Raw genomic sequence first — 12,877 nt, forward strand, 5'->3', positions numbered from 1 at the left:
GTTAATAATATTTGTTGGCACCGCGAACAAACGAACCAACATATTTAAGAAAGAATCAACCCTTGAATTGGAACCATAATTGTGTGTTTGTTAGTTGAATGCTTGTGATAAGAGTACTAGGTGAAATCATTGTCCTAGTGTTCTTCTCATATTGATATCACAAAAATCTGAATTTGAACTCATTTGTTAGTTTAGTTTAATTACATCATACATATTCTCATTCATCACAATTTCTGAAGCATTCATCAAGTTAGGTACATTAATTAGATTAACTAGTCTCCGTGGGATCGACCTCGTACTTGCATACATTGTACTGTTTGTAGACTCTTGTGCACTTGCGAGAATTATTACATCAAGTTTTTGGCGCCGTTGCCGATATCAAAGGCCTTAGCCCCACCTTGTGCATGCATAGAATTTTAATGGAGGATGAGGTAAGACCATCACGAGAATCACAAAGAAGACTCAATCCAAACATGAAGGAAGTGGTGAGAGCCGAAGTCCTCAAATTGCTCGATGTGGGGGTGATCTATCCAATTTCGGATAGCAAGTGGGTAAGTCCGGTTCAAGTAGTGCCAAAGATATCCGGTATCACGGTGGTAAAGGACAAGGATGATGAACTTATTCCTACAAGGATGACTACCGGATGGAGAGTGTGCATTGACTATCGGAAGTTGAATACCACCACTAGAAAGGATCACTTTCCTCTCCCTTTCATTGATCAAATGCTTGAACGCTTATCGGGTCATTCTCACTATTGTTTTCTTGATGGGTTTTCAGGTTATAATCAAATTCCGATTGCACCTGAGGATCAAGAAAAGACCACCTTCACATGCCCATTCGGTACATTCTCTTATAGAAGGATGCCCTTCGGATTGTGCAATGCCCCCGCTACTTTCCAACGTTGCATGATGGCAATTTTTTCCGACATGGTGGAGCGAATAATTGAGGTATTCATGGATGATTTTTCAGTTTTTGAATCTTCTTTTGATGCATGCCTTGAAAATTTAGCTCTAGTTTTGCAACGATGTCAAGCGACGAATTTAATTTTGAATTGGGAAAAATGTCATTTCATGGTTAGGAGGGGTATCGTGCTAGGACATGTAGTGTCTCACGAGGGGATTGAGGTAGACAAAGCAAAAATTGACTTGATAAAAAATTTACCTTCCCCTACTTCTGTTAAAGGTGTTAGAAGTTTTTTAGGCCATGCGGGTTTTTATAGACGTTTCATCAAAGATTTTTCTAAGATCACCAAACCTCTTTGCGATTTATTGGCTAAAGATGCAGTTTTTGATTTTGACAAAGAGTGCTTGGCAGCTTTTAATGTGTTGAAACATGCATTGACCTCGTCTCCTATTATTTCTACTCCCAATTGGTCGTTACCATTTGAGCTTATGTGTGATGCATCTGATTATGCTGTTGGTGCGGTTCTTGGTCAAAAGGATGGTAAGGCGTCCCATGTTATTTATTATGCTAGTCGCACTTTGAATGACGCACAACTCAATTACTCCACCACAGAAAAAGAGTTGTTGGCAGTGGTATTTGCTCTGGAAAAATTTCGTGCTTATCTAGTTGGTTCCAAAGTAATTGTTTATACTGACCATGCGGCTTTAAAGTATTTGTTGAATAAGAAAGATGCCAAGCCTAGGTTGATTCGGTGGATCCTCTTACTTCAAGAGTTCGATTTGGAGATCAAAGATAAAAAGGGTAGTGAGAATGTGGTGGCCGATCACCTATCACGCATTGTGGAAGAAGGATTTTGTCAAGAGAATCAGGTGCCGATCAATGAGACTTTTCTGGATGAGCAACTCTTGATTGTCCATTCAAAGGAACCATGGTATGCTGATTTTGTTAATTATCTTGCTTGTGGCGTACTTCAAGAAGGACTAACTTTTCAGGAAAAGAAGAGATTTTTGGCATCGGTCAAGCACTATTATTGGGAGGATCCTTATTTGTTCAAGCATGGACCCGACCAAATCATTCGCCGATGCGTTCCTGAAGAAGAACAAGAGAACATTCTACACCATGCACATGATCTTGCTTGTGGTGGACACTTTGGAGCTAAGAAAACAGCTTTAAAAGTGCTCCAATCAGGTTTTTTCTGGCCTACGCTTTTTAAAGATGCATTCCACTTTTGTGCTAGATGTAATAATTGTCAAAGGTCGGGAAATATTGGTAGAAGGAATGAAATGCCTTTGAATAGCATTCTTGTGGTTGAGATGTTTGATGTGTGGGGTATTGATTTTATGGGTCCGTTTCCCCCTTCTTATGGCTACACTTATATCCTTGTAGCAGTGGATTACGTCTCTAAATGGGTTGAAGCCCTAGCTACTAGGACCAATAACCATAGGGTTGTTCTTACATTCCTTAAGGATATGATTTTTACTAGATTTGGAACCCCTAGGGCCATTATTAGTGATGGTGGTAGTCATTTTTGCAATAAGCCTTTTGAAGCCTTGTTAAAAAAATACAACATCACTCACAAAATAGCAACCCCATACCATCCTCAAACATCGGGTCAAGTGGAAGTTAGCAATAGGGAGATCAAACGAATTTTGGAGAAAACTGTCAACTCCACTAGAAAAGATTGGGCTATTAAGCTTAATGATGCTTTGTGGGCATATAGGACAGCTTTTAAAACACCGATTGGTATGAGTCTTTATCGTCTTGTGTTTGGAAAAGCATGTCACTTGCCTATGGAACTCGAGCACCGGGCGTATTGGGCTATAAAGAAATTAAATTTTGATATACAAGCTGCAGGTGAAGAAAGAAAGTTACAACTCAACGAGTTAGAGGAATTCCGTCTTGAAGCTTATGAAAATGCAAAGCTTTACAAGGAACACACTAAGGCAGCACATGACAAATTGATTCAGCCAAAAGAACTTACCGAAGGTATGCGTGTTTTATTATATAATTCTCGATTTCGTTTGTTTCCGGGTAAATTAAATTCTAGATGGACGGGACCATTTGAGGTCATGAAAGTTTTTCCTTATGGTGCGGTGGAAATTCAGAATCCGAGAGATGGTAGCACATTCAAGGTGAATGGGCAACGAGTGAAGCCATTTTTAACTGACTCTCTCACAGATGTTGACATTGGTGTCGTAGTTGATCAAGTCCCAAATCTAACACCATAGTCAAAGAAGCTTCGTCTTGCCAAGACATTAAATAAGGCGCTAGTTGGGAGGCAACCCAAAATATGTATGTAAGTTTATTATGTATTTTTGTGTGTTGTGTAAATATTGCATGGTTCAAAAAAAAAAAAAAAAACTGGGTGTAAATTTTACCGCAGAACCGGGTTGCCGCTAGATCTGTAAGCAGCGCTCGATCCGCTCGTACCCATGCTTCTGGAACAGCAGCCTCGGTTTGCTCCGCTTGAGCGGTTATACCAGCTCCAGCGCCGCACTTCAGGTGAGTTAATAGACATGGGCCTGCACTTCATGGGCCTTTCACTCATTCAGCCTCCTTGCATACTTCTCACATACTTAGCCCAGCCACACACAAAACACTTCTCACACACTCCAGCCTATTTTTCTCTCTTATACCACTCACGAACGGAGACACCACCGTCATCACCTTGTGCACCGTTGTCTTCCACGGTTCCTACGGACCAGGTAACGTCTCTCTTGTGATTAATTACTTCTACTTCAAACTCTCTAGTATGGCATCTGTTTCTATGTTTTCAATGGGTACTAGACCTCATTTATGGCCTATGAATTCCTAGGGAATTGCATACTGAATATGTCTTCTTGCTGCTGTCTACATATGCATACATTCTATCCCTGGTTTCACTGAGTGTTGATGGTACATATGAGGTCTACATTGTCTGCTGACATTTGTAATTCTAAGTTGGGCACAACGTGTTTGATACAATGTCCAAGAGAACCATTCTTTTTCTTTACTAGGGAATTTCTCACATTTCATGTGCTCACTTTTTCCTTAGGAAATTGACTTCTATTTAGTTCTCAACTGTGTTGGATGACCATATCTAATCCCTTGTTTTTACAGTGCCGAAGGACTTACTTGGTCTTGTTTTGACGTGCGTTATTGTGTAAAACAAAAAAAAAAACAAAAAAAAAGGGTGCTAGTGTGCATTTAACATGGCAGAGTTGGATGTTTGCGCTTACATTGTTTTGGTGGTGCTATGCTTTTTGTAATTTCTATGCATATTCTCATATATATATATATATCCTTGTTTTTCAGGTCTAATGGGAAAGCGCAAAGCTGTTGCTCCACCTACCACTTCATTCAAAAAGGGTGCTGATATTTATACTGAGGCTCCTCTTGAAAAGGAGACACGCATTGCTGCTGATGTGCGTGCACTGCCCGAACACCAGGAAGCAATGCAATATCTCACCACGCACTCTCTTGAGTACCTTTTGGATCCTGACCCTAGTGATCAGTTGCCCGTGTATACAAAGGCAGTGCGATCTTTTTACCGCACACTTACTGAAGTTCAGGGAGAGGAACACGAGAGTATGACTGACGATCCAAAGTCATATTCCGTAACTATTGAGCAGCAAGTTATTCAGTTCTCTACTACGGACTTATGTGAGTTAATCGGGTTTCCTCGGGAATTTGTTCCCAATACTGGGTTTGAGCGGTCCACGGTTCCATTTATGGCCGATATCATTATGGCTCTCACCACTGAGACATATTCTGGCCAGTGCTTTGTGACACGTTCCCAACTTCCAAAATATATGAGACTTATTGACACCGTTGTCAAGAAGAATTTGATTCCTATAGGACATGATCAGGAACGGCGGGGTCCATTTTTGGAGGTTTTATATGCTATGCTTAAGAATGAGTGGTTTGACGTTGGTGAAGTCTTTGTAGAACAAATGCTTTTGGTTAAAAGCAGGTTGGAGAATCAGTCAAATCAATTTCTTCTTTTCCCTCGCCTTATTACTCGGTTGCTGCAGAAGCATGAGATTACTTTGCGAGAGAAGCTGGCTGTTGATTTCCCTATGGACACTTTCTCTATGAGCTCATGGAATCTAAGCCGATCACATATGGATAGGATTGCCTTGAGAATGAGAGGTGTTTCCGGTTCTTCTCACGGGAGTTCTGGTGCACCTACTTTGATTGAGCGATTTGAGATCTTGGGTACTGAACTCCGTACTGTTGCTGAGGAGCAGGCCAGCTTACGTGCTTATGTCATGAATGGATTTGAAGATGTCCGGACAGAGTTGACACTGCTTAGAGCTAGCCAGGAGGCACTTATAGTTTTCTTGGGGTGCCCACCACCCGATGTTTCACCTCCACCATGATTACTCTCAGGTTGTGTTGTTCCCACTTTTGTGTGTTTCTTTGTCTTATTTTATTTTTTTTCTGCATTGGGGACACTGCAATATCTAAGTGTGGGGGGGGTGATTTTTGGGGTGACCTTCAGAGTGACTTTTGGATCCAAGATACGGTATGTATTAATTGCTATTTGCTTACCATGGGCATGTATCAGAATCTCTTATGTTAGCAGTATGTGGTTATAAAAAAAATAAAAAAAAATAAAAAAAGAACAACTGTGATTTTTGTGGGTATCGTCCTGGTAAGCCCTCACGAGATTATAACTCGTCCACTAGGGACACCTAGGGGTTTAAAGGCTTATGGTATGCACTAAATACCATCGTGATTCCCTACGACAACGGGTTGTTAGGATTAGTTAGAGTCTTTGTTTGTGCGTTTTGGGTTAGATGCTTCTTCGCAATGATGAAAGTAATTTGTGTCGCTGAACTACTCTAAAGATGATCTGCTTGAATTTTATGTTTGGAGATTAAATATGTCGTGAATCATTACCTTGCATGTGAAGTCGAGAAATTGCATGGTGTCGTTTATCACATACAAATTGTGGAGACTTATGCCCGGTGAGATTTTGAGCCAATCGTTTGTTCTGAGGGATTTTGTCTACTCCATAATTTTTGTTTTTGTGCTTAAACTTACTTGAAATAGATCTCATATGCCTTGTTTTGATTGTTTGCCAAGAATATCGTTGTGAATTTATGTCTTGATGAACTTTTCTTATGATGATCATGTTGATCTTAAGAGAGGAAGGTAGGCCTTCTTTGATTCGTTTGGTTATCTTTCTAGCCTACCCTTACATATATTTATCGCTAGTACCCTCTTTGAGCCTAAACACAAACCTTTTTGTCATGGCCAATCAACCTTACCCTATTTAATTTGAGGTTCATTTGATGAAGGAAAACTGAATTTCTTATCTCCTTTTGAGAACTATTGAGTTGAATGAATAATTGAACAAGAGTTGATTGTTGATGTGTTTTGATAAATTTATTGGAGTTGTGCTTTGGTTATGAAAGAAGGGAGTTCAGTGTGGGGGTATTGCAAGGAAGTAAAAAAAAAAAAGTTGAATGCAGAATTGAGAAAAGAAAAAAAAAAAAAAAACAAGAATCAATGAGGAAGAAAGAGCATGCGTTAAAAAAAATAAAAAAATTCTAAGGAATGATTATTGGTAGCTCTTATATTGTTGATGTAGGGTGAGAAGTTTCAAAGAGTTGGAAAGTGTAGGTGTTTTGTGAATTGATTGGGAATTAAATATTTAGAGAAGGGTTCGGATTGCTATTTGGAAATTTTGATGTCTCTTGAATTTTATGTATTTTCTTACCTTTGCTTTTACCTACACTATACCCCTAGCCTTACGTTACAAGCCTAAAAAGTCCTACTTGATCTTGAGAATGACTTGGTTTGATTTTGAGAAGTGATCCGAGATATTGTTCACGATTCTTGGTAAGTGATATCCGTTGACGAGATCTAATTTTTATTTTCTTTCATAGTGCGTTCTTCTTGACTTGTATGTGGGATTTTGTTATCTTCTTACATTATTCCGCCCACATACGCTTCTTTTGAGAGTAGTTTGGCAACTTCGGTCTGAATTTTTATTCTGAGTGAATCATCTGTGAGATTTGAAGTTGAAGCTAAACGTTATGTGATGAATGGTTACTGTTGTAAATTTTGAGATGAATATGACGGTTTGTGATTCTGGCTTCATTTAATCTTTGAGTTGAGATTTGGGTAAGTTCTTTTGGAGTGATTACAGTGGTATGACTTTCTGAGATTAATGACGGAGTAATTTACTCGAGGACGAGCAAAAGATAAGTGTGGGGGTATTTGATGTACATATATTTTACCACATTTTTGTGCTTAAGTGCATTATGTTCTCGGTACTTTTTTTATGGAATTAGATTGATATTATTCATGTTCCTTGTATTTTTATGGTAGGAGGAGTTGGAGCAAAGATACGGATCAAAGAGAGGAGTAAATTTCAATTGGAATCATATATAGGACCACTGGAACACTAAATGGCCGCTCGAGCACATATGACCGCTCAAGCGGCCTAGTATTCCGCTCAAGCGCCCCACAGAGATCGAGCGGAGCTGAAGGTAGCTGCTGCCACAGAAGCTACATCTTTGACCGCTCGAGCAGCCATCACCGCTCGAGCGGAGGTTGACGTAGCAGCTTTCCGAAATACACCAAAATTAGGTTTTTCTAGGAGTTTTGGAGGATATAAAAAGAGGGCGGCCGAGTTTAGGAAACTCTCAACTTTTTTCCTGGGTTTTGAGGCTACAAAGCTCCTTCTCACCAAGCTTTCATAGGGATTCAAGGATCTGAAGGTTTCCTACCCAACAACAACTCCATCAAATCAAGGGGATTTTCTTCAACTCTTTTCCATGATTTCTCTTCTTAGATTTATTTTTGATACTCTGAAGATGAGTTGTAACTAAACCTCTTTGCTAGGGCTTGATGTAGCCTAGTATGAATATTGCAAGTATTTCAATTTAATGGATGCATAATTTTGGTTCAAGGATTCATGTTTTTAATTACCATGCTTATAGTCTATTGTTTGTTTGATTGCTTGATCACCAATTGAATGCTCAACTAGATTCATCTAGCTAGGACTAAGGAACGAACCGAATTCACATGTCTTAGTGGAACTGAAATTAAGGAAATCAATTGTCGACTGCCATGAACAAGGTTTAGGGGATTGATTGGTTGCTATAGTTCTTTAGATCGTAATGAGTTGTTAGTCTTGGGTTAAAAACTGCGAACCGAACAGGATTAATCCATTGTTAATAATATTTGTTGGCACCGCGAACGAACGAACCAACATATTTAAGAAAGAATCAACCCTTGAATTGGAACCATAATTGTGTGTTTGTTAGTTGAATGCTTGTGATAAGAGTACTAGGTGAAATCATTGTCCTAGTGTTCTTCTCATATTGATATCACAAAAATCTGAATTTGAACTCATTTGTTAGTTTAGTTTAATTACATCATACATATTCTCATTCATCACAATTTCTGAAGCATTCATCAAGTTAGGTACATTAATTAGATTAACTAGTCTCCGTGGGATCGACCTCGTACTTGCATACATTGTACTGTTTGTAGACTCTTGTGCACTTGCGAGAATTATTACATCAAGTTTTTGGCGCCGTTGCCGATATCAAAGGCCTTAGCCCCACCTTGTGCATGCATAGAATTTTAATGGAGGATGAGGTAAGACCATCACGAGAATCACAAAGAAGACTCAATCCAAACATGAAGGAAGTGGTGAGAGCCGAAGTCCTCAAATTGCTCGATGTGGGGGTGATCTATCCAATTTCGGATAGCAAGTGGGTAAGTCCGGTTCAAGTAGTGCCAAAGAAATCCGGTATCACGGTGGTAAAGAACAAGGATGATGAACTTATTCCTACAAGGATGACTACCGGATGGAGAGTGTGCATTGACTATCGGAAGTTGAATACCGCCACTAGAAAGGATCACTTTCCTCTCCCTTTCATTGATCAAATGCTTGAACGCTTATCGGGTCATTCTCACTATTGTTTTCTTGATGGGTTTTCAGGTTATAATCAAATTCCGATTGCACCTGAGGATCAAGAAAAGACCACCTTCACATGCCCATTCGGTACATTCGCTTATAGAAGGATGCCCTTCGGATTGTGCAATGCCCCCGCTACTTTCCAACGTTGCATGATGGCAATTTTTTCCGACATGGTGGAGCGAATAATTGAGGTATTCATGGATGATTTTTCAGTTTTTGGATCTTCTTTTGATGAATGCCTTGAAAATTTAGCTCTAGTTTTGCAACGATGTCAAGCGACGAATTTAATTTTGAATTGGGAAAAATGTCATTTCATGGTTAGGAGGGGTATCGTGCTAGGACATGTAGTGTCTCACGAGGGGATGGAGGTAGACAAAGCAAAAATTGACTTGATAAAAAATTTACCTTCCCCTACTTCTGTTAAAGGTGTTAGAAGTTTTTTAGGACATGCGGGTTTTTATAGACGTTTCATCAAAGATTTTTCTAAGATCACCAAACCTCTTTGCGATTTATTGGCTAAAGATGCAGTTTTTGATTTTGACAAAGTGTGCTTGGCAGCTTTTAATGTGTTGAAACATGCATTGACCTCGTCTCCTATTATTTCTACTCCCAATTGGTCGTTACCATTTGAGCTTATGTGTGATGCATCTGATTATGCTGTTGGTGCGGTTCTTGGTCAAAAGGATGGTAAGGCGTCCCATGTTATTTATTATGCTAGTCGCACTTTGAATGACGCACAACTCAATTACTCCACCACAGAAAAAGAGTTGTTGGCAGTGGTATTTGCTCTGGAAAAATTTCGTGCTTATCTAGTTGGTTCCAAAGTAATTGTTTATACTGACCATGCGGCTTTAAAGTATTTGTTGAATAAGAAAGATGCCAAGCCTAGGTTGATTCGGTGGATCCTCTTACTTCAAGAGTTCGATTTGGAGATCAAAGATAAAAAGGGTAGTGAGAATGTGGTGGCCGATCACCTATCACGCATTGTGGAAGAAGGATTTTGTCAAGAGAATCAGGTGCCGATCAATGAGACTTTTCCGGATGAGCAACTCTTGATTGTCCATTCAAAGGAACCATGGTATGCTGATTTTGTTAATTATCTTGCTTGTGGCGTACTTCAAGAAGGACTAACTTTTCAGGAAAAGAAGAGATTTTTGGCATCGGTCAAGCACTATTATTGGGAGGATCCTTATTTGTTCAAGCATGGACCCGACCAAATCATTCGCCGATGCGTTCCTGAAGAAGAACAAGAGAACATTCTACACCATGCACATGATCTTGCTTGTGGTGGACAATTTGGAGCTAAGAAAACAGCTTTAAAAGTGCTTCAATCAGGTTTTTTCTGGCCTACGCTTTTTAAAGATGCATTCCACTTTTGTGCTAGATGTAATAATTGTCAAAGGTCGGGAAATATTGGTAGAAGGAATGAAATGCCTTTGAATAGCATTCTTGTGGTTGAGATGTTTGATGTGTGGGGTATTGATTTTATGGGTCCGTTTCCCCCTTCTTATGGCTACACTTATATCCTTGTAGCAGTGGATTACGTCTCTAAATGGGTTGAAGCCCTAGCTACTAGGACCAATAACCATAGGGTTGTTCTTACATTCCTTAAGGATATGATTTTTACTAGATTTGGAACCCCTAGGGCCATTATTAGTGATGGTGGTAGTCATTTTTGCAATAAGCCTTTTGAAGCCTTGTTAAAAAAATACAACATCACTCACAAAATAGCCACCCCATACCATCCTCAAACATCGGGTCAAGTGGAAGTTAGCAATAGGGAGATCAAACGAATTTTGGAGAAAACTGTCAACTCCACTAGAAAAGATTGGGCTATTAAGCTTAATGATGCTTTGTGGGCATATAGGACAGCTTTTAAAACACCGATTGGTATGAGTCCTTATCGTCTTGTGTTTGGAAAAGCATGTCACTTGCCTATGGAACTCGACCAGAAAGAAGTTACCCTTAAACATATTCCCACCAAAGAGATGGTAGCTGACCCATTAACAAAAGCAATACCTAGAGATTTGTTTTCATTTCATGTTAGAACAATGGGTCTACGTAGACTCTAGTTATGTAAAGGGTATTTATTGGATTCTCATTTTTTTTATGAAATAAAATGAAGTATTATTCATAATATGTTTATGTTTATTACACCATAAATTTAGGCACAATTTAATGTCACAAGGCTACGATCTCCTGACTCACACGGGGAATAATTCTATCACCTGCATGGTTGGTAGAAAGAGACAAGAAACCTAGTTGTCACTTAAGTAGTGACATTTGTGGTTTATTTTTGCATAAGTTGCTTAATTTATACGTCGCCTCAGTAAGTCTGAGATGAGACTATTTCTATAGTCGAATGTGTGATTAGTCACCACATATAAGCCTTACGAAAGCCGGACAAAATGTATGAGTTGACATTTTAAGTTGGATGATTGTGTAGCATCTATGAAAATTCCGTATGATGTTTAAGCTAGTGACATCCCATCAAGTGGGAGCTTCATCATAGCATGTAATATGTTTTTATATGTGCTAAGTCGACCACTTTAGGAGTGACATGAAAAACACCTTATCTGTCACTGTGTGAGCCTTGAAAATTATTTATACTCTTATGACTTAAGACTATATCATGTAGTTGGAGTTTGAAGTGTTTTCTTAGTTGTGTCATACATGGCCATGAATATTGTTACGGTCGAATGAGGCACAACTAGAAAATATTAAAACAACGACGAATTGATATGAGTCATTAAGGAAGATTGTTTGATAACATGCCTTAATAGTACAAATCCATAGCCCGGGTGATCACAAATTGTTTTAGCAACAAAGTGATCATGGATGAGTATTTGTACCTGTGTGGAAATCAAGCACTGTTCAGAGATTATTCTCAAAAGGTGTTGAGAGTGTTTGGTTTGGTGTGGTCAAACTATCTAGAGCATAGACGAACTATATCTATATGATATGTTACACTAGTTAGGTGGTAACTTAGTGTAACTGTTGAACCGAGTGTTGAATCTTCTTCGTCTGGTCGCACGCCCTACTGCCTGTACAACGTTTGAGAAAGAGTCCTATGTGGACGAGTGGGAGATGTGGATAAACGTCCACATTATCAATTAATTTGTTTAATTAATAATTAAGGATAATATCTAGTTGGATATTAATCAAATTAAGTATTTGATTTTTGAATGGTATTATCCTGAGAGATTTGATAGACTTCTAATCAAATTAGAAGACATCAATTCTTATTCCTTATGAGCCTATAAATAGAGGGTCAGTCCTTTGTATTTCACACACCAAATAATATACGTAAACGCTCTCTCTCTCAAACTCCGATCTTCCGCCTACGTGATCAAGCTAGTTAGGGTGTGAATAGTGGGAGGACTCTGGTAGCGATCCCCGAGTCCAGACGTGTTCGTAGATCCGTGTTAGTCACCTACGTGCCAATGGTAAGCGACGTGGAACTAAGCAGCTCGATCCGTGAATCTACGCTACAATAGGTATTCTGCTGCATAATGATACATGTGTATGTATGTATATATATATTTTTTTTCAACAAGTATTATGAAAAGCATGAAGAATCCAAGCTTACATCTTATGTATAGGTTAGGAGTTAGCAACCAGTAGATCTCTATGTAGGCCACATGTTGCTAACACGTCATGTTGGTTGCTTGACATATACAATTACAAAGTAGTCATAATCTCTCTAATTACTAAGTATATTATAACTAATGCAACAATAATAATAATATAATTAGTATCGATTGTACACATATAGTTGCTTACTCAATCATCTAGATGGGAAAAATAGACTATGTACTCTATGAATGAATAAGCATGTGAAGGAGACACCGACAAACTAGCCCGGGCGATCTTAATCCCCTTAAAGAGACCTCTATTCCTTGCATAAGAAATCTAAGATGAGAGTTCTTGTGCGCACAGAACAAAAAGATATAGGGATAGAGGGTCCCCCTGATGTATGCCACACGATGGGATAAGGGAACCAAAGATTTCTGGATTCATTATAAACGAATAGGATATCGAGCGAACACA

The 12,877-nt window shown here is 39.0% G+C and overlaps 1 protein-coding gene across 1 annotated transcript; it reads left to right on the forward strand.

Annotated features, from left to right (window-relative positions):
* The first annotated feature begins 3,424 nt into the window (after positions 1-3,424).
* LOC120009907 lies at positions 3,425-5,489 on the forward strand. Its single transcript, XM_038860637.1, has 2 exons — positions 3,425-3,608; positions 4,198-5,489. The coding sequence occupies exon 2, from the start codon at positions 4,203-4,205 to the stop codon at positions 5,262-5,264; it is 1,062 nt and encodes a 353-aa protein (XP_038716565.1). The 5' UTR covers positions 3,425-3,608; positions 4,198-4,202; the 3' UTR covers positions 5,265-5,489.
* The last annotated feature ends 7,388 nt before the right edge of the window (positions 5,490-12,877 follow it).

This window comes from Tripterygium wilfordii, chromosome 11 (genome assembly GCF_013401445.1).
Source record: "Tripterygium wilfordii isolate XIE 37 chromosome 11, ASM1340144v1, whole genome shotgun sequence".
Lineage (NCBI taxonomy): Eukaryota > Viridiplantae > Streptophyta > Magnoliopsida > Celastrales > Celastraceae > Tripterygium > Tripterygium wilfordii.